The following is a 21914-nucleotide window of genomic DNA, read 5'->3' as shown; positions in this document are numbered from 1 at the left end:
CCACTATCAAAACTGTGGTCTACCATGTGAATGTAAAATTGATTGTAAATAGAGATAATAACAGAACAGACTTTTTTGTCAGACCAAATGCTGGTCTAGCCCAGTATCCTTTCTTTGATAGTAGCTGATAGAAAAGGGTGTTAATGTGGCAACAAATATTAGGTAGCTGCCTACGCTGGTGTTCAGCTCAGGGGTTTTCTATACTAGAGAGGCATTTTTGAATTTGATTAAGGACAAGATTACTTATGAGGGACGTATGGTTATTTTTTTATTAGACCACGTGATTTAATTTGAAAACCAGAAATAATCCAAGGTACAGGAGTCTCTATGGTATGGAAAAGTAGCAGAAGGTGTTGAGCTAAGCATTAAACTGGGAGTGATTGCTCTGACGCTTAAACCTAAGCATCTTCATCAAATAGAGAACTTCAAAGAAGATAGTTACCAGTTTTCTGTTTCTTAATTTGTTTAGGATTTTGTTCCTCCTTTCCCATCCCCATAGGCTTTCAGTTAGTCTGCTGTGTGTGGGATTGGAACAGGAATCTGTAATGCCTACCAAGGAAGGGCACACTTGTGTGCCTTGTCTGAGTGGAGTGTTTGTGTATGCTCAACCAATAAATTGTCACTTAACAAATCAAGATAATAGAACCACATGCCAGAAAGATCAGTGCATTCAACCTTCGAATGTTTCGCTGGAAAACAGCCCACTTACCTGTTCTTCACTTGAGTTGATAATCTCCATCAACATGGGAAGGAAGGAATGTACTGAGATAATTTTAATTTCATTTTTCATGTTCTCTCACAAAACTGAGTTCTAAAAAGCATAACACTCCCTACTTTGCTTTTGAAAGAGGTGATTTAAGTCCATTTGTTTCAGAACATTATTACCGATCCTGTGGCACTGAAGCACACAGCATTAATGTCTTTGGTTCTGGCAGTATGGCTGGGAAGAGGAAGGGAACATCCTGCATGTGCCCATATCCTGTCTGGCTGTGAGGGAGTGTATACAGGAGCAGAGGCACATGTGGATGCCCAGCCTTTTAGAGAGCTGAGTTATGCTACCTCAAAATGCAAAGTTGGACCACTGTGTGTAATAACATTAAATTAAGATTTAAAGAGAGTAGTGTCTCTTTGGGTTGCCTGTGCCCTTCTCCTTCTTCTGGGAGAGAGATGGGTATATCTTCGTTGGGGGGATAACGATGTTCCCACAGCTCCTGAAGCTTGACTGCCTTACTCCTCAGTGGCAGTTTATCCACTGTTCCCTTTGGGAATAACCTCTCTGATACCATCTGCTTCACAGCAGTACAGAGCTCACCTGGGTTACTATCAGAGGTCGTATTTGTGATCTGCATTACGATCTTGCCATGGCAGCTCAGCCACTGGTAGAAGCTTAATTGTCTTTGCAGTTTCCTAGGAGAGAACTTAGATTTCTCAGAACTTAGGAACGTAGCTTTGTATATCTCTAGCAGGTCTCAGTGCAGTTATTGTTATACAAGCTATAAATCTCTATTCCTTATCTCTCCCACAGAAGGTCGATGTTTTGCATTTCATTACATACTTGACCCAGCTGAGCTTCAGGGAAGTCAGTTATCTGAAATAAGGTCTACTCTCAGATCTCCATCTATAAAGATTAATAACTGTATTAATCAATTCCTCTTCTGCCCCTGACAGTCTGAAGAAGTGATAGGTTGATGAACTCGGTGTTCATCTCCTCTGCTTGTCCTCTGAAGGATGTGATTCTTTAATAACAACATTGTAGCCACGTACCTATATGGTTTTTCAGAGACTACTCTGAATAATGATAGCAGGACTGGTGTTCTTGGTAGAAACCTCACAGACTCCTGGATATTTTGCACATCAGTGTGTCATCAGATGTGAAATGGATCTCAGTAGCATGAAGAAAGCCTTAAATAGTAACACAAACTTAGAGCTGTCTACTCTTCTGTATACTAAAGGTTTATTTTCTGAGTCAGCTTACACAAACTGTCTACATTTATTGTTAAATCTGTTCTATATTCATATTTTCTTTTGTTCAAAAAGGATGGAAACACATGCTGTGGAAACAGCAGAAGTGTAGATTGGGAAGGGAGCAGGAGTACTTCTGTAAGCTTTCCCTCTGCCGAGTCTGGAGTGTGTTTAAAATATTCTCCTGGGAGTAGCTTGCCTAAACAGTCCTGAAAACTTTCTCAAAGAAGAAAGTTACAAAACTGTTAGATAAACTGTTCCAATACTTACCTAATTTTTACACTCAAGTTGTTTTTATGACCAGTATATAAGAGAAACCTTTTTTACAGGAAATTAAACTCTTCAGTGACTTACTGCATGTCAGAAGATTTCTTATAATTTCCTTCCTTAATTGTGATCTAGACTTAGTACACCCTTCAACTTTTCCCCCATATGTAATATTCCCCAAAGCTGTTTATTACTTTTGTCCCTTTTTTATAGACTCCCTCAAGCTTGTCTTTACTCTTAAATTGTATTAATCAAAATGGATTGGGGGCAGTCTTGCAACTGAGACTTCAGTGACAGTGAACAAATCAGAGTGGTTTGACATCTTATTTACACTGTCACGTAGAATTAATTCCGAGGTGTATTTTTGCTGCCTGTTAGCAATTTCATGATTCTGTGTAGCCTTAAAATCTTTTTTCTACAATGCAGGCTTCATAGCTACTTCTGTTTCTATTCTAGCATATGATTTTTCCTTCTCAGATGTAATGCTTTGCAGTTCCCACAACCAGCTTTCATCTTGTCAGTTTTGGACTGCTCTCCAATTTTAGCCTGAGGACTTTGAATTCCAAAGTTGTTTCCAAAATATTTGCAGCCTGTGTTCTTGAAGATAATTACTAATGATTCAGAGGTTGCTTAAGTTAGCTCCTTAACATTTCTGAACAAATTTCATCCATCTCTGCTGATTTGAAAACATCTAAATTTTCTTTACCTTTACACTCCTTTTCCATTTTCTGATTTGAAATGAAGCAACAACAAAAGTTGAAGTATTTAATCACAATCTTTATACTATCTCTAACATTCATTTACCCCTCCTCTATTCATCTTTGTTTATTGTCAATCTAAAAAAAATGTAAATATCTATGAATGAATAACGTTCCTCTCTCCTTTCTCTGTGCCCCAGAAGCTCTAAACAAATACAAGCAAAATCTCACATTGTGGAGGAGGAACCTCCTACCACAATTTTTACCTTGTCATAAGAAAATATATATGAAATTCCCATACATTGATTTCAGGTAGTATTTTTAATCCAAAAAGCACATAGAGATGCAGGAGTTCTTGGTGTCTTTCAGGTTTTTCAGTTGCTCAGAAGGGTGCTTCCTTTGTCCTTTTCTGTGCCTTCACCAGGGTACTTGGGATTTCTTTCTCATTTTTAAATAAGTTACAGCATTATAATGGTTTTTATGTAGTTGTTTTTGAAATAATAAAAACATATTTATTAGATTTTAGCAAGACATATCATGAATCATAAAAATTGCATTCTTTCAACAACTTGTCCTCCAACATTGTTTTGCAGATGTGTTGCTCTTTGCAGCCTTGGTATTTGGATCTGTGAGGAGCTAGTTCATGAATCACATCATCCTCAGATCAAGGAAGCATTGAATGTGATTTGTGTTTCTTTAAAGGTGAGAGTCTAATGCTTTTACAATGTATATTGCCTTTATGTGTAAAGATACTTCGCGTTTTCAAAGTCATTATGACATTTTAGCATCCTTACTTCACAGACTCATTTTCAGTCTCTACAAAAAGATTTAATTCAGTTTAGCTGGTGAATCTCTGAACTCTGTCAAAAGAAGTCTTCATCCTTATTTAAGTTTGGAGAAAATGGTGTGCCAGGAAATAAGATAATGGACACCTATATTCATCTACATATCATTAGCCACTTCACTCTACCCTTTGGAGCATAGTAGTTTATCCATCATCCCAGCTTTCATAAATAATCTTTGCAGTTCAGGCAAAACCACTACTGGCTTTGTCTGACTTTGTCCAGCTATACCCCTTCCCACATCCTGGACCCAAGCTTCCAGCACGGTCTTCTGCATCTGTTTGTGACTAGATCTAGGAGCCTGTGGTGGATTAACCTTGGGTAAGAGCCAAACTCCCACCCAGCTGCTCACTCGCTCCCCCTCCCTCAACAGGGCAGGGGGAGAAAACAGGATGAAAAAATGTTGTGGGTGAAGATGATGACAGGGAGGTTGCTTTCCAGCTACCATCATGGACAAAACAGTTTTGACTTGGGGAAATTAATTTAATTTATTGCTAGTTAAAGAAATTTGGGCAGTGAAAAACAAAGACAAGATTTAAAACACCACCTTTCCCTGCCCTCCCCCTTTCCCAGGCTCAACTTTACTTCTTCATTCCCAACTTATCTCCTTCCTCCTGCCCCCTCCCAAGTAGTGCAGGTGCGATGGGAAAGGGCAGTTACAGTCAGTCCATAACAGTTCTTTGCCACTCCTTCCTCCCTGTTCCAGTGAGGGTCATTCCAATGGCCATAGTCCTTCAGGATAAGCCTGCTCCAGTGTGGGCTGTTCGTGGACTGCATTTCCCTCAGGAAATATCCAATGCTGCAGTGTGAATATCTCTGCTCCAGCACCTGGAGCACCTCCTCCCCCTCCTCCTTCTCTGACCTTCATGTTCTGCTGTTTCTTGGGGGGTTTTTTGTTTGGTGGTTTGTTGTTGGTTTTTTTTTTCCCCCCACCTGTGTGGCACTTTTGGCCTTTCTTAAATATGTTTTCGCAAAGGCTCTACACACTTGGCAGATGGGCTCAGCTGTGTCCTGTGGTGGGTCTGTTGCAGAGCTGGCTGGAACCTCCTGTGTCTGGCATGGGGCAGCCCCATGTCTCTTCTCACAGAGACCCCCCTGTAGTCTCACCATTACCAAAACCTTGCCATGTAGACCCAGTACAGATCCATACAAAGACTCTGGAGTACAGAAGTGTTGGAGTCTCTCCTTCTTCAGCATTTGTGTCTCCTGTCTAGGACAGCCATGGATGCTGAGGGAAGTCACATTCCTCACTAATTGGCATCCTGGGTTCCCCAGCTCTGATTAATTGTACTCTTAAAGCCTCCAAGGTACTTTATCCTGACACATTGCAAAAGAGAAAGGCCAGGGTAGAGAGGAAACTGGAAGGGATCCCAGTTTTGGGAGCCATCTGCCATCATATGCAAAAGGCCTGTCCCAAGCAAGTTGCTGCCTTGTGTTCTTTGGCTGCCAGACCGAATGGAGCATCCAGTGTAAGAGGGTGACAGGGAAGAAAGTGGGAAGGTGACAAATGCAAAGGCCAAGCAGAAGTTTCCCAAAGCTTCTCATGCTTCTTGCTCACCTGCCCTCTTATTGCCCCCACCAGCCAAATCCCATTATTCTCATATCCTCACTGTATTTTGTGCCTGTTCACTTCTGAGTTTGAGAGCCATCTCATTATGCAATGTTTGCTCTCAGCCCTGGCCAGATATTTAGACAGAGATGTAGAGTACTTAAGCTGCATGCGAGGAAGCACTGGAGGATGTTTGATTTTCTCTGGCAAAGTGCTTTTCTGTGGTCATTCCAGGACATGTCATTCAGGCCAGTACCTGTTAGAAAAAAACTGAATCCAAAGACAGGTCCAGAGTTGGCATCAAAGTTTATGTGAATAAACTACCTATTGAAAAGGAATAATGAGAACTCTGATTTTTGTGAGAAGTAGAGAGCACCTGTTTTTATGGCTATTGTTAAAATGTATTTCCCATTTTTTATGAAGCATGCTGCAACACTGGGTAATTTTACAGTTTTTCCAGAAGGATTTAAATTTTCATTTTTAATGAGTGTGGTGGGTTGGCCCCTCAACCCACCAAGCAGAGCAGCCAAACTTTCATCCAGCTGCTTGCTTACTTGCCCACCCCCAGCAGGACAAAGGAGAACAGCAGTGGGTCCCTGGCCCCCTTCCATGGAAGCCACCCCAATACCAAAATACCAAAAGCCCACCAATACCAAAACCTTCCCACCTACACCCAGTACAATGGTTCTGAAACTAATTTGTAAGATAGAACTTTGGAGTTACTGTTAGTCACCATGCAGTTCTCTATAAACACCTTCACATTGAGTTGTTGAAATCTGGGATGATTTACTGTTTTGGTATTTGCTGTTCTGATTGAATCTGTTAAACATAGCTAGTGTGCACAGTGATTCTCACCAGTGAGCAAAGGCAGCTTGCTCAGATATAGCTAGATCACTGTGGTGCAACACCCGTAAAATGCTTCTGAATAGAAGAGATTTTCTGACATTTGTCTGCCTTTCCTTTTAGTGAATGAGTTTTCACTATTCTGAAACTAATCTCGCTGAATTTCAACCCTTGTCACAAGATTTTGTATTGCTGGTAGTACATCAACAGTCTATTCCTTTCATCATCTCTGTTAAAAAGCTGCACTTTTGGGGCTTTTTTTTCCCTTGATGAGTGATTTAATTTTCCTATTTTTTGCAAACCTTTTTCATATTTGTTCGCATTTTATGGAGTAATTAGAATATTACTAAAAACATTTTATTTTCTATCATTTTGCAAACTTGCATGTTTGTGAACAATATCTTAGACTTTTTAAATATGTCCCAGTTTATTTTCAGAACCTTTCTACATGCTCGTTGCTTACATCAAAATTCAATGAATAGTCTAGTCTTTATATACGTGTTGATAAAAATTGGGGCATACACTTGTTGTTGTACATGGCTTTTGTCAGATGTTGTGAACTAACTCTTCTTTTCAGCAATGGGAATCTGAAAAGTATCTTAGCAAATCGTCTGATCACATCCTCTGAAGCAGGATTTGAATCTACGTCTAAAATGAGTAGCTGCAGGGCTTTTAGTATTAGACTCTAAATTGCAATTTCCTGTTTTGAAAAATCACATTCATCCTCTGCAGCTTCACTAATACTCTCTTCCAGGGTTTTCACCTTGCTTTTTAATATCCCTTAACTAGTGCATTTTTATCAAGTTCCTGTGCAAGTTAGGTATTAGGCAAATGATGCTGTTTTTATCTTACTCTGCAATTTATCAGAGTTTGAACTATTTTTACTCCTGTGATTTCTTATTTTTCTTTGACATATTTATTAAACCAATTATTTGTATCTCGTTTATATTAAACATAAATTACTTTTTGAATGAGAAGACAAAGATATTTAAATTTCTACTTTGCTTTGCTTTGCTTTGTGTTGGCAAAAGCATCCCCAGCATGTTGGTTTTTCTCCTGTTCTGACCAGTGGTATACGTTAACAGTAGAGTTTAATCATGAAATGAAAAGTTCATAAATATATCATGGGAGAAACAAATTAGCTCCTATTTGTTACCTAAGCAATCTCGTGGCTTCCAAATAGTCAGAGATTTGAACTTCCAGAATGATGATTTTCTTATTTTCAGGAGAAATGAATGGATAGGGAGCTATAGTCCTAGTCCAACCTACTCATAAGTACAATTGATCAAATAACATCGAATAGAAATGTTAGCAACGGTTATGTGCTTATTTCTGAAATACAGAAGCATTTTCAGAACTGCAGTCCAGCAGCTTACTCTGAATATACTAGCACTTCTCCCAGCAGTGTGGCAATACTGCCGTGTCTGTGCTAACCTCTGCTGAAGTCTGAGCCCAGAGGATCCTAATCAGCCTTCCAGACCCGTGCATCTCATCTTTATATTACAGTCCTCTCAGAAATGCTGCAGATACATCACAAAATTGTGTTGTACAGGCTTAGTTGAATGAGTGCCAAAAAAAGGTTATTTGCAGGTATGGACAAGGTTAAAATACTAGCGTAATGTCCAGAAAGCAATGGATCCTTGCAAACACAAAAAGACAAAAGTGCCAGTTCATTGAAAGCTTTTTCTCCCCCCGTTGAGGAACTTATAAAAAATCATGCCCACAATTACACTGCTATATATAAAATTGTATCAAAGTAGTGATTTCTTATGCTTTATAACAGACGGTATTTTCCTGAGATAGACAACAGATGGTGAAATGTTTGTAGCATTGCACAGCTGTCTCTGTGCCACCTCTGAAGGCTCTTGGAAAAGAAGTCAGAACAAAGCAGCTGACTTGAAAAGGGTGAATTGTTTTGCTATCCAGCATAAACTCAGTGCTGCTGCTTGAGTTTAGGAGAATGTCCTTCCAGGACACACAGCTATAATTGTCTGTTCTAAAGTGTCTCTGCATTCTTTTAAAATGTGATTTACTGACCATGCTGGGACAGATTTCTGAAGTAGATGAAGGGTTTGATCTATTTGCGCCAGTCCCTGTATTCTTGATCAAAACTTCCTACCTGATGCCTTTCCCATGAAAAAGAAAATTTGAATGCACAAGATTTGAATTTTATTCATATTCATGACTTTATACCCTTCAGCCTTTTGTTCCCTCTATTAAAATAAAAAAAAAAAGCCAAACTCTCTTCAACCAAAGAACAGAAAGAGGTTAACTAATTTACATAAACTACCACTAGAAATCATTCACTCATCTTCATTTTAGAGCCTGGTGATCCTCTTTTTAAAAAAATATCAAAAAATAGAAAGAAGAAAATGCTTCCTGTTTTTAAGTTGTGAAAGGCTGATTATTCAAAGACTCTGAAAAGTCTCCAGCCCTTTTTCTCAGGTAATTTTTTCTCAAATTCAGTGATCTGAATGCTCCATATTAAGCTGTGCTGGATTGTCCACTGTGTTTGTCGTCTCCAGTGACTTTGGGATTTTCCTGCAAGCTTGTAAAGATGTTTCCAGCAATCTGGTTTTGATCTCAAGTTCCATAATCAAATTTTTATGCTTTCAATTTTATTTAATTGTTTTTTTTTGGTTGTCACTCGAGCTTGAACATTAGAATCTGTACCCTGCTTACTGTGCTCTTACAATGTACATTCACAGAATGGAGAGAGGCTGTCTCATGAAGGATAAAATACAATGGTTTTCCTGACATAAGCTCCGGGAAGAGTTGCAGATGGAAGATGTCTGCCATGTTTTAGTTAAAAGCAAATAGTAATGTGCAACTGTGTCCACTGAGAAACGGGGAAAGTCAGAACAAGAATTTACTACTCTGTGTACTATGGTTTCCAAGTCTGTGGGTGACTTATAAGAGTCATTTGTAGTCTTTTTTTATACTTACATAGATACCACAAATAATAAAATGTTAATTAAAGCTTTGTACTCCATACTTTCGCTTACGCTTGTATTTTTAACGTTCTTTTCAAGACCTTAAATGTAAAAAATGATAGCTCTGCTTTGATAAGAAGCTGGGTCAGGGCTGAGTTTTCTTCCAGTGTATTTCCCACCTTTAAATTTTTGCCATTCAAAAATTATATTCTAAAATCCTTAATTTTTCTGTTCAGACTTTGTTGCCCAGGCATTGCAGCTTTCTTAAAGCTCTTTTTTTCGGTTGGTGGGGTTTTTTGTTTGTTTTTTGTTTGTCAGGTTTGTGAGATACACCCTTCCCTGAAAGCTAATAGAACTGGGCTAATGAAGAAAACAGTCTAAGAGGCCAAGAAATTAAATCTCAGTATTTTTGCAAAGTAATTACCCTTTTCAGAGTTCAGAGGTAGACACTTATCCACCTTGTGACACACACGTGTGACAGCTTCACTGCTAAGTAAAGTGAGATTAAAACATGTAAATGACTTTTTTATTCTTTTAATAATGCAGGAATTCTGATGTCACTCATCTTCATTAGACAAATAGAATAGGATTTTTCATTATTTAAAGCATGAATTACCCAATTGTTTTCAGAGTGATTTGAGAATCATCAGTGTTATGGTTTGGAACACTTGCTTTCGGTAAAGACAGAGTATTTCCTTGAATAAGAATGTATTTGAAATCCTTTTCTTGGGGCTGTTGCATTGTTATTTTTTCTTCTGTGTAGTTTGTGCTGTCTTCTAAAGTCTGTAGTTTTGCTGTGCTAACAACCGTCTTTCTCAGATTTGTCTTCAGCTCAGATTTGTAGGGTTTTCATATCCTAGATGAATAAAATTCACTTGTAAAATTCACTTTGTGCTTGTTTGGTGCACAGCTTAATGTTTTGAGGCAAGTGCAATGAAGAAGCCTCAGTCACGTGTCCTGTGCACTAACAATGATCCCTGAGGTCCTTTCCCACCTGTGATTCTGTGATCTCTGTCACTTCATGTCTTTGTTTTCCTACTTAGGAGTGTAGCGCAGCATGTGCATTCGCTCCCAAAGCTGGGGAGTAATTGTACAAATGCATTCGCTTTTGCCTTGAGCAATGCCTTAACTTAAACATTTTAGTAACTGTTGAGGGCAGGCTCCAGTGCAGCGATATTTTCCTGCCTTTAAAAAATAACAGAGAAAAGAGGAATTAAGCACAGAAGCCGAGGTGAATTAATTTCCATTCAGACAAGTGCCGTACACAGCAGTCACTAGCGAATACAGAGCAGCTAGTCTCACTATCAGTACTCTATCATGCATTTTGGATATACTGCTGTTCACTGCCTTGGTTCTTAGAATTAGATCCTTGGCTTTTTGCAGTGATGTGTTAAAATTAATAATCATTAATGTAACAAGAAATGAATTTATTCTTTCTGGCTACATGATACTGTACTAATGAGTCTGAAGTTAATTAGGAGACTCCTTTCCCCTTTCCCTCATTGCATACCACTCCCTGATTGTCTGTCCCAAACCTTTGATGTTAGCTATGAACGTCTGGTTATGACTATAAAATAATTCCTTTTAAATTTTGTAAAATTTAATTCTGTTCCTTGGGTAAATAGGTACATAAGGAACTACGTGTATAAAACAGTCACCAAAATTCCTGATGTCCTCTTATATGAAATGTAGTCGTCATTACTGGCTCGTGTTCTCTTTTCCAGTTTCCAAATAAAACAGTAGCCCAAGTTGCCTGCAGTATGCTGAACATGCTGATACATTATGTACATAGACTTCAAATGTATCAAGCTGATTCACCTTTAAGAATTATTCAAGTAAGTAATTTTTTAAAATTTGAAAACTTTAATTCTTTTAAATGTAACAGTAAAATGTATTTCACTGAAATTAAAATACCAGAATATTGACAAGTATGTTTCACAAAATGTTAAATTAGTAGAAACATAATCTTACAGAACATTAGTTGTGTGGGTTCGCATTGCAGTTACTTGCTGACTCCAATATTAATATGTAAAATGGCTGTATCATGCTTATTTTTTCTCAGATACAACTGTGTCATTATTTACATGAGAATATTATCTATAAAGTGCAATTTTTAAAATATTAATTATCTTCAAATGTTTAAGTTTAGTGAGAAAGCAATTACTTAACATACGGATCTGCAATTGTATTTTGCATATCCATATGCAAAACATTTTGCATAAAAGTGTTTCACTATAAGGCAAAAACAATTATTTTCAATACCCTTTAAATAACAAGGAAGTAGATCAGGGCCTCTGTGAGTCTGAACCACAGAGAAAAGTAAGAGGTCTCTGAGGGAACCAGAAAGAGAATTGCGTGGAAGCTTCTCAAGAGGTATAGCAAGCATTTCTCTGCTCCTCTGCAGTCATATTGCTGATTAAGTACAGGCAGGGTGTTTACAAATTCTAGTAGTTCTAAGAAAGAATGGAGCTCAAATAACCCTGTACACAAACCTGCATCAGGCTCCTTCCTGCGCCCTACAAGTATGTTGAATCAAGTTCTCTTCCGCCTGAATATTTGGAGTAGCTGTGTGATTTCACTGTCCGTAATGCACCTACATCAGTCAAGCAAAGCATATTCCTTCAGAGGAGTGTCGTGAAGACATGTCTCCAGGTCTGGAGCCCTCAACACAGAAAGGACATGGACTTGTTGGAGCGGGTCAGCTGAGGGCCACAAAAATGATCTGAGGGCTGGAGCACCTCTCCTACGAGGACAGGCTGTGAGAGAGTTGGGGTTGTTCAGCCTGGAGAAGAGAAGGCTGCGGGGAGATCTTAATAGTAGCCTTTTAGTACTTGAAGGGAAGCCATAGGAAAGATGGGGGCAATCTCTTTAGCAAGGTCTGTTGTGACAGGACAAGGGGTAACGGTTTTAAACTAAAGGAGGGTCGATCCAGACTGGATATAAGGAAAAGTTTTTTTACTATGAGGGTGGTGAAACACTGGCCCAGGTTGCCCAAGAGGCTGTATATGCCTCATCCCTGGAAACACCCAAGGCCAGGTTGGACGGGGCTCTGAGCAACCTGATCTAGTTGAAGATGTCCCTGCTCATTGCAGGGGGGTTGGACTAGACGGCCTCTAAAGGTCCCTTCCAGCCTAAACCATTCTATGAATCTATAAAATTAAATTAAAAGGATTTTATTAAAAAACAAAAAGTGGCAAAGAATACTGTAATTTATCTCAAAATTAACTTCAGTAGAATTTAACCATGAATCTAGTATTGTGTCACATTTAGCTGCCTAAAAATATTTTTTGAATTTAGATATTTAAATTGTATTTTTAAAGAAATGATGCTGTATTTTCCCCAGATTTTGATAGCAACTATTACCCACCTGCTACCCAGTACAGAAGCTTCCTCTTATGAACAGGACAAGAGGGTAAACACTTTTCATTTCTTTTTAATGCATTCATTTAATTGCAAAGGTGTGTGGCATAGTATTGTTACAAAATTTAAACTGTGCCTTAAAATAGGCATTCAGCTCTTTAAGTATAATACAGTATAGGCGTCTCAGAATTCCAGCAATATTGTTTATGCAAGTGAATTTCTGAAGTTTTTATAGAAAATGCATCTTTAAAATTAATTGAGATTGACTGTTTTTAATAATTAGTCTTCTTTTTCCTTATCATCAGTGAACTTACAAGAAAAGTAACGTAGACTTCAAACTTATCTTATAGTGAAAATGTATTCTCAACCTGTAAAGAAAACCTTTCAAAATATATATAAGATTATGATTTTTTGCACTTTCTATTTTAAGTACATTCTTGAGCAAGATAGCCTGTAACCTTCAGATGAATTTGATTGTTGTCATCCTTCAAAACAATTGCTATCTTTTTTTTATTTTTAGTGGGCCTGAGTCCCCTAGCTAAGACAGGCTCCTTCTTCATCTGGTACTCACAGTAGTACTTTCTGCCTCCTGAAATCTCTCTCTCTTCCAAGTTACTTGGCTTTGCTCTAGGACTGCGGGACACATCAGTCGTTTAAACTTGGGCACTTAGGTGCAGTGTGTCGCTGGCAGCTCCATTGTTCTGGGCCACCCATTCCTGCAGGAGCTGGCATTTATGGCAGGCTCATTTTGGCCTCCAGAGCTCCATTTTGCCTCTCCTCTCTGCTTGTGAGGAGGCAGTGGCAGCTGTAGACTACAGCAGTATGCCAATCTAGCCACCTTCTCACTTGAGATGCTTCCCATAAGTCAAGAAGCTCCCCATGAACTAACACTGATCATTGTACATCAAATATCGTACCAAAAATTGTCTTACCTAGTTTGACAAACTTAGTCCTAATGGTTTTCTTAAAAATTGGTTTAATATAAAAATACTTAGAGCCCTTCATCATTAGATTTATGTTATGATGCCTCTGAGAGACAAACTTGTATTATGTGAAATAAGTATGATGATTATATGTCATTTATTACTAAGTTAAGTGGATTGTCTTTGAAAAGCTTTAACTTGGGAAATATTTTAGAGAATCTTGCAGCTCTTTATCTCTTCCACAGCTAAGTTTTAGGAATTAAAAATAATTATTTGAAGCCAGTAAGTTATTAATAATTTGGTGTGTATGTGTGTCTTAATCTAATTCTGTTCTACAGTCTTTAAAAACATCCCCTAGAGGGAGTTGGTTCTTTTGCTGACTGAGTAGCCTACAATATAGAAAGCAGTTGGATTTCTTTCAGATGATACCTGGTGCTGTGTAGCGTTATTGACATGTTGTGAAGGAAATTCTGAGTTATTTATAAGGCACTAAATGTTGCTGAAACAACTGAGTTTTGTGTAATCCTTGATTCACTTTACGGTAAGATTTATGTGCAGAATGGTGCCTCAGCCTTAATTTGTACCTATGTAATCTGTCATTCTAAAAAACAGCACCCTACAAATCAATTTTGAAAAATAATGGACATCCTCTTAGACACAGTATCTGCTTACAGACTTACCACGATGAGAAACTGTTGTATGGGTGGTCTTTGTTAAAATCTCAGTAGCCAAGTTTTTACTGATGCTGTAGGTTTTGAAGATACAGTGGCTTTTAAACAAGTGTGACCTGCCATCACTGCAGAAGGCTGACTCTACTGAATTGAGAAAAGAATAAAGTAAAACAGAAAAGTAAAATACAGGGATAATTGTCAAGCAGCAGGTCCTGGTTTAATTGATTTGTAATTGAAAGTGTTTGTTCCAGTTGGTGGTTTCTTTACTTCTGTGCTTATTGGATTGGATAATGGCCTTGCCATTAAAGACCTTGCTGCAGCCTCTTCACACTACAGGAGCAGAAAATGATAAGACTGAGAGATCCGTTCTTAATTGTATATATAAGGTACATGTTTCTTTACTCACTAAATGAGAATTTCTATGTATGGAGGTAGTGTCAGTTTTCATGGAAATGAAGACACAACTTTTCTGTAAACTGACCTCCATTTGCTGCAGAAATGTGAAGTGCTGTCTTACTTTTATGTTTTACTATAACTGCTTGATCTTCGTATATTTGTAATTATTTATTTTGTCTTATGTTTTGTGACGTTTAAACAAGTTACTCTTTGTATGTCATACCGATAGCAGACATTTGTGTGGTAGAAGACCAGCTATACATTTAAGCGGATGAGGAAGTAGCTTTTTTATACCAAGCAATTTTATTTAGCAATAAGCAAAGTAAAAAGCACTAAATTATAATTGCTGTCCGTAGGGACACAGAACAAAGGTAGTTTGGTGGGGTTTTTTTTGTTGGTTTTTTTTTTTTTTTTGCAAGGGAAGGAGATTAAAACCTCCAGCAGCTTAGAACTAGCATATGTAGTTAAGGAAGATAGGTGATCTAAAAATAAAGGTAGCTTAGTGATTTGTTTTAAGTTTTGTTTCTTGTTTCTTTATTGTTAAATTCCACTTCAGTGTAGACACTGTTTTAACAATTTTCTTTGCAGACCAGAGTTTGTTTCTGTAAACATTAAACATCTGAAATTTCCCAAACATTTTGTCCTGCCTACCTGGTTCTAACAAATCAATTTTAAAATGTAAATAAAAATAAACTTTATTTCTTATAAAACTATCAAGTAGAAATTTCAGTAGTTAATGTAATGAAATTCTGTTTTTATTCTAGGTTCTGCATGGATGTGTCTATGGATCTCAGTGTTTTAGCAACCCTAAGTATTTTCCTCTAAGCCTTTCTGATTTGGCATGTGTGGATTATGATCCTTTTATGCATTTAGAAAGCTTGAAGGAACCAGAACCACTGCATTCTCCAGACTCTGAGAGGTCTTCTAAACTTCAGCCAGTCACTGAAGGTTTGCCAAATTGCCTAAATACATTTTCTTTCAAAAAGATTTTATCTTGGTTTCCAGTATTGAAGGGTTTGTCTAAAGCATAAGTTTTAAACGATACCTAGATATTAGGTAAGAACTGTTAGTATGGGATGAGCTAACATCATTTTTAGCAATTACTGTTCGATTAACTGAAATAAGTATCTTCTGAGCAACATGAAGATCAATTTGATGTGGATTCTTCTGTGCTCTGTGTATCAGCAAAAAGTGTTAAGTACTGCAACATGGATGAATGTTGCTTTTCATTTTACTGTCAGTAAATTAATTTTTTTCTTAATTTTGCTCCTTTTTCTAACCATCGTTTGGATTTTTTTCCTCTCTGAGCCTGCAATATTGAAAGCTCTCAACTTTTTTTAACTTACCGTAATTTGTTGACAGTCTGTTTACACTGTTCAAAACCACAGAGTTTATCTAAAAAGAGAAAAATTTTATCTCACCTGCTTACAACTTTGAGACCCGGGAATTAACATTTTCTTCCAAACTCAAAAATAAAAACAAAGAATCAAGAAACTAAGCTATAGAGGAGTAGCACGTATTATGCAGTGTATCTAGTAAACATCAAATGGCTACATTGGGAAGAAAATTGAAAAAGATGAGACTCATACTGATACCTGAAACTCTGTGTAGTGCTATTCTCCTCCATATTAAGTTGTTCCATTTAGGCTCCCTTAAAGGTATTAAGAACCAGATAAATGCAGAAGCTCTTTGTAGCAGCTGTGTGCTAACAGCAGGTGATTTTGTGGTCTGTAGTGACTACGTGCTGTTTTTTATGTAGAGAAAATGGCTAATCATTGTGCCCTTGTCTAAGGCATGCTTCATCATCCTCAAGTACTTTTTTGGCCAAAGAATTCTAAACATAGAGCTGTCCCCTAATAAGCTCAGTATTGGATTGAACAAGTCTGATTTGAGAACTATTGGCAGGAGGAGCTGTAATTATTAAATTTACTGAAGAATGAAGCAAGGTACTATAGTTGGCTTTTTGTCAAATGGCTGTGGTCTTATTAGTAAAAAGTAATCATCTGCTGGGTCAGAATGAAAGAGGCTTCGAAGGATTCATTCTGTCCTAATTACAGTCTCACCTATACATATTATGTAAAGCTAATATTTAAAGCATTTGCCAAAATTAACTTCCACTGCATGTTCTATTACAGTGTAGAGAATTGTAGTAGCTTTTTATGCCTGGCATCTTTTGTATTCTGTAATAATCTGTAATTATGGGTTAGCAGCAAATGCCATGTGGCTTGTTTAATCTGACAATCTGAAAAGACAACCCTGAATAGATTTCTCTTTAAATGAAGGTAGTTGCACAAAGCCTTAGCATCGATATCTTCATTTTGCATTTCCGTACGTGATCTGTTCTTTTATCATTTCTTGTTAAATTTCTAAATAAAAGTAATTTCAGATGTTCCTTTTATCTCTCCAGATGAATTAAGGAAGCCCCGTATGTTTTCAAAGTTTCAGGGCTCTGGAATTGTAAGTCAGATTGTGAAATTTAATTGGCAAGCTACAGCATTATAATGCAACCCCGGTCTTGCAACCTTGGCACTTCTAGTTCACGTTGCCAGGCAGAGAGTAAAATTGGCAGTGCTTAACCAATTGCACAGCATCTGTTCTCCCTGGCATTGCTGGAGGAGTGAGAGGAGTAAAGTTAGTGGTTAACAACCAGTCTGGGACTTGATCGAGACAGAGGGTCAGTTAAGGCAAGCTAGCCTCAGAGCAGCATGCCAATGGGTCAATCTCTTCTTCTGTAGAGTAAAGGTACTATCATGATCTTTTTGAAGGAATGGAAATGGGCAGGACAGCAGTTGTAGGTAAATCCAGGAAGCTCTACAAAGACTGTGTGGGGATTGCTGCATTCCATCCTTAGGTCATAAGCAAAGCTGAAAGTACAGAGATGCCAGAATCCTGCAGGCAGGGTGCTTTCGATCAGTTTAATAGATGTGATTGACATACCCTGTTATGCATCCTATTATTCAAAGTCAGATCCATCACAAGTTTTATGGACACTTAACACAGTAATGATGTGGTGTGAGAACATGAAGATAGGGGACTTTCAGTGATACAGCTGTGTAGTGGGGACAGGATCTATTGAGAGGCTGCAGCAAGCCCTGCAATGAATGGCAGGGCAAAGGTTTGATAAATGCTCTGGAAACAGGTCATGTGGGAAGAGAAGAGGATTATTCCCCTCTCTGTTTCAGCAGCTTTCCAAGTGCTGTCTCTTATAAGGAATCTGTTAAACCTAGGATTATCTGTGAAATTTTTTGCTCTCCTTTCCATAGGTTTCAGGTAAAGTGGTAGATTGCAGTATACACAAAGAATAATTTTGAAATTAAGTGTTAAGCATATTAAAGTGTTATATTTAAACCAGAACAAACTTTCAGCAGCGGACAATAAAGACATCAGTAGGAAGCTTTTCTTGCATCATCAGAACCTGCAGACATCAAGTCTGTGGTGCTTTCCATGTATCTAAGGTACCACAGGGCTTGTCTACACAGACTCATAGAATGGTTTGGGATGGAAGGGACCTTTAGAGGTCATCTAGTCTAAGCCCCCTGCAATCAGTAGGGACATCTTCAACTAGATCAGATTCCTCAGAGCCCCATCCAACCTGACCTTGGTACATGAAGGCTGGTGGAACTGTTCCTCTAGCTAGTGTCGACACAGCTTCCTCTAGCTACAGTACAGGCATACAAGTGCTGCCTGTACTAATTAACCGCACCTAACTAGCCTGGATTCAGTGTCACACTGACAGAGGTATGCTTTCTCCAAGGATAGGATAGTATTATAGCCTTTCACTGTACAGTTTAGATGTGAAAAAGATAACTTGGACTGCATTGTGCCATGACCTGCTTGCCTTCTTCTGATCTTTTATCTGTCATTACTGGACCTTGAACATATATGAGGGAGAATTAAAATGGAACCTCTCCTTCTAAGCTTTTTTCTTGTTTATATTAAATGATGCAAACATTTAGGAAAAGGTAAAATTGAATTTTTGTGTGACCCTTGTATTGACAGGAAAGCTGGTTGCATGAAAATAGGTGGCATTAAACAAAAAGTGCTATACGTCTTCTGATGTTAATAGATAGCAAAATCAGACTATTGAATAGAGTGTAGTCATAAGGAAATAATATTTTATGGGAATTTTTTGCAATTATAGGCAAAAACATTTTGAAACCTGTTCTTCGTAGATCACAAAACTGTTAGAGATAGTTGTGATTGGAAGGCAGTAGTTGCATTGCATAGATACAGTGATCCATCAATTATTGATTTCATGGATTTTTCCCCCATCTGTCATATTTCTCCAAGCATAAACTCTTTAGCATAGATCAATCCTTTTCCTAATATATTTCAGTTTCTGAAGATTTCCACCATCTGATGTTTAGTCTTAGCTTTTATTTAAAAATTAGAAATCACTTTTCTTTTAAGTCTTTGCTGTCTGCCTTTTTACTGAAAGGGGACAAAAGGTACAAATTTTAAAAAGCACTTTACACATGGTGCATCCAGATTAGCACAGTTTGTGTTTTCATGAGGGATGTTCTAGAGGTGGGTTTTCTGTGACTGCATCTCTCTATAGCTGAAGCTTAAAATTAGAAAGGAGTGAGACTTCCTTAAGCTAATGGAAAATGCAGGTAGCTAAGCTGAACTGAACTCTCTTAGGCTCTCTCTAAACATAATGGAGAAAGAGAAGAGTTTCCGGAGAGTGATTCATCCCATTTCTCCAATTTGGGCTCCTGAGATGAATCATTCTCTACAGGTGCATCATTCTTTAGATAGCTAAAAGGGTGAGGAGAGCTAAATTCCACCCTCAGTCATTACTTTTTCCTTCTACTACATAACTGTAGTTGTATAGAAGCTGTTCAGCCAAAGTTGAATTAAAGAGTTAACAACATATCTTAAGGAAATTCAGGAATCCTCCATTCATGCCACTGATACAAATTAGAGGTGATGGACATTCAGCCTTTCCACAAACGAGGTAATTTCAGGGACTGAGAAAGATAGCCAATACAACTTGCTGCTAGCAAATTACCAAGTGATCATGTACACCTATAAATTACCCAAGCAAAAGACTGTACCATTGTAAAGAGAGCAGACATGAGTTCACTCAGGAAGACAGGTTGGTAAAGCAGCCAGCTAGACTCCTTTAATGTCTAATGGTATGGCTTAGTTTGTAGAATTTGTGGTAAAGCTGTGATGGCTTGTGTTATTGTGTAGTTTGATGTGCCCTGCAGAAACAAAGAGCATGTTTTAGATACTAATTTTAAGAAGTCTAATATATTGAATGTCCAGTTGTTCCTGATTGAGGAGATGTGCTTCTAGGAACAAATTACTAATATGTGTCCTTTAAGTTGCGAATGTAATTTTAAATTCTCATATTTTCAAAAAGCATTACTGGGCTTGGGTTGTGTGGTTTTTTGTGTGGTTTTTTGTTGTGGGTTTTTGGTTTGGGTTTTTTTTTTGCTAAGGGAACCTGGCACCGAAATCTCATTTGCTGTGTGGCAAAAATGTTTTAAGATTGCTTTATTTTATTTCAGCATAACAGGTTACATCTTACAGTTTACTTCTCAGTATGCTTCTCTTAACACTTCTGATTTGAGTTTTCTGTGTCATTTTTAGATCAGCAATACTGTATTCTGAGAGGAATCTCAATGAGAAGTACTGTTCTCATTTTATAAAAGCAGCAATGACAGATTTATATCCTAGTTCTTTTATTTGTTACTTTAATTCAGGAGTAAAATTTTCAGAGAAAGACCATGGTAGGGCTGGGAATGGACCTTCCAAATTTAAATTCAGTGTTCCACTCTTCGTATCATTGTATCACCTTTCTTTTCCATATGTCCCATAGGCTCTGAAGGGAGTAAATTCATGCACACAGGCACAATACAACCATGGTCAGATTTGAAATCTTCTGGGTTTGCCACAAAACAGTAGTAGTAATAACTTACATGCTAACAGGTCCTTCTCATTTCTTCAGGATTTTCAGAAGAGCTTAACTGAAGGCATTTAACACACACAGTGTGAGCCTTCAGGTATCTGGGAATCTCACATGTCTTTGTCCCTAGAAACCTGAGAAGAGCAGTGCCAGGTGTTAAACATTTGGCATAAATATCCTGACAAAGATGAGCCAGCCTCTGCCTTGTCCAGGCGCTGGTTAGTACTGCACTGATAAATTATTCGTCCAGCATCCAACTTATTTTCTCTTTGTCTTGTCTAAACTTGCTTACAGTTCCTTCTTATATTTCAGCAGATGGCACTATAACTTAATTTCCTTGTATGCTATCAATATCTGGACATTTAATTCAGCTTCACTGAATGTTTTTGTGTTTGTAAATTTTTAAACCTCAAGAATGTTACAGATACTAAAAATATAATACCTAATTTGTTTATATTAGTATTCAAGGCCTTAGTTTATTAAAATATTTTAGATTATCTGAGGTTTGGAATAGTGTAAAAATGAAGTTGATTTTGCCAACTATTAACTGGATGAAATGTTTCCCTTTTTGCAGTTCAGATGTAGTGCTTCCTAAAGGTGTAAAAGAGCCATAATCCCAAACTCTCTTACATGCTTTACCCAAACCTTGTGGGGGGAAAAAAAGAGGCAAATGTATACTCACTGCTTACTTTTGCAGACACAGAATGTATGCAGTGATTCAGAAACTAAAGATCTGTCATGACAGTCAGTATGCATTACAAATTTGCCTTTATTTTTCCAGTTAAACCAATTAAGACACCTTCCGCTGCAAAAAGAAATTTATTAAACATTAGGTTTTACTGTGCATAAGTACACAATATAAAGGGAGATGAGTTCATTATACCATACTTACACATCCAAGAGGTTACATTTCCTCAGTAAATACTGAATGAAAATGTAACATGGTTCAGAACATTCTAGTTTAATGGATTTTTGGTGAGAAAGAAGGTGAGAAGTGTTTGCAGCAGTTTTCAATGTTTAAGATAGTTTAAAATATATGATGTAATCCTGAGGAATACAGTCGTGATTTATCTTCCCCTTGTAAATACCGAATTCAGGGCATCCAGGCTCTGTGAAAAACGAGAGGCTGCAGAAATACGTGCTTTTCCATATTGATCCTGTTTTTCTTTCTACCTGTGATCTTCTACAGTGTAATACTTTTGTGCATGGGTTCTTCAGTGGGTACTCTGAGCAGTTGAGGGCTGGCTGCCTGCCTGACAGAGTCGCTCTGGCCATCTCTGCACTTCATGGGTAATGTAGAGTGGATTTGATAGACGGATCCAATAACAGTAAAGTACTGGGTTAGCAGGGTCTGGTATAAACATTAAGAAATTCTTTTTGTGAATTTAGATAACGTTGCATGCAAGTGGAAGGTTTGCAACAAAGATGGAGGTGGGAAAACCATATTGAAATACCAGTGCATCTCACAAGATAAATTTCACATAAGACAAGCACAATTAACTTCTTTTTCTCCCTCTTAAGTTTTTCTAGCCTGAAACTTCTTAAAATGCAGTTGG

At 37.8% G+C, this 21914-nt stretch overlaps 1 protein-coding gene across 8 annotated transcripts in view; it reads left to right on the top strand.

Annotated features, from left to right (window-relative positions):
* Nucleotides 1-21914, top strand: part of RALGAPA1 (Ral GTPase activating protein catalytic subunit alpha 1) — a 134990-nt gene that overhangs the window by 65821 nt on the left and 47255 nt on the right. For all 8 annotated transcript variants that reach the window (XM_075103373.1, XM_075103372.1, XM_075103367.1 and 5 more), the window contains 5 exons: nt 3521-3629; nt 10819-10929; nt 12438-12506; nt 14300-14434; nt 15209-15392. In XM_075103373.1, coding sequence (XP_074959474.1) covers nt 3521-3629; nt 10819-10929; nt 12438-12506; nt 14300-14434; nt 15209-15392 — 608 coding nt within the window. The remainder of the gene's footprint in view (nt 1-3520; nt 3630-10818; nt 10930-12437; nt 12507-14299; nt 14435-15208; nt 15393-21914) is intronic.

Source organism: Phalacrocorax aristotelis, chromosome 9 (assembly GCF_949628215.1).
Source record: "Phalacrocorax aristotelis chromosome 9, bGulAri2.1, whole genome shotgun sequence".
Lineage (NCBI taxonomy): Eukaryota > Metazoa > Chordata > Aves > Suliformes > Phalacrocoracidae > Phalacrocorax > Phalacrocorax aristotelis.
This window is presented reverse-complemented; position numbering and strand designations above follow the sequence as displayed.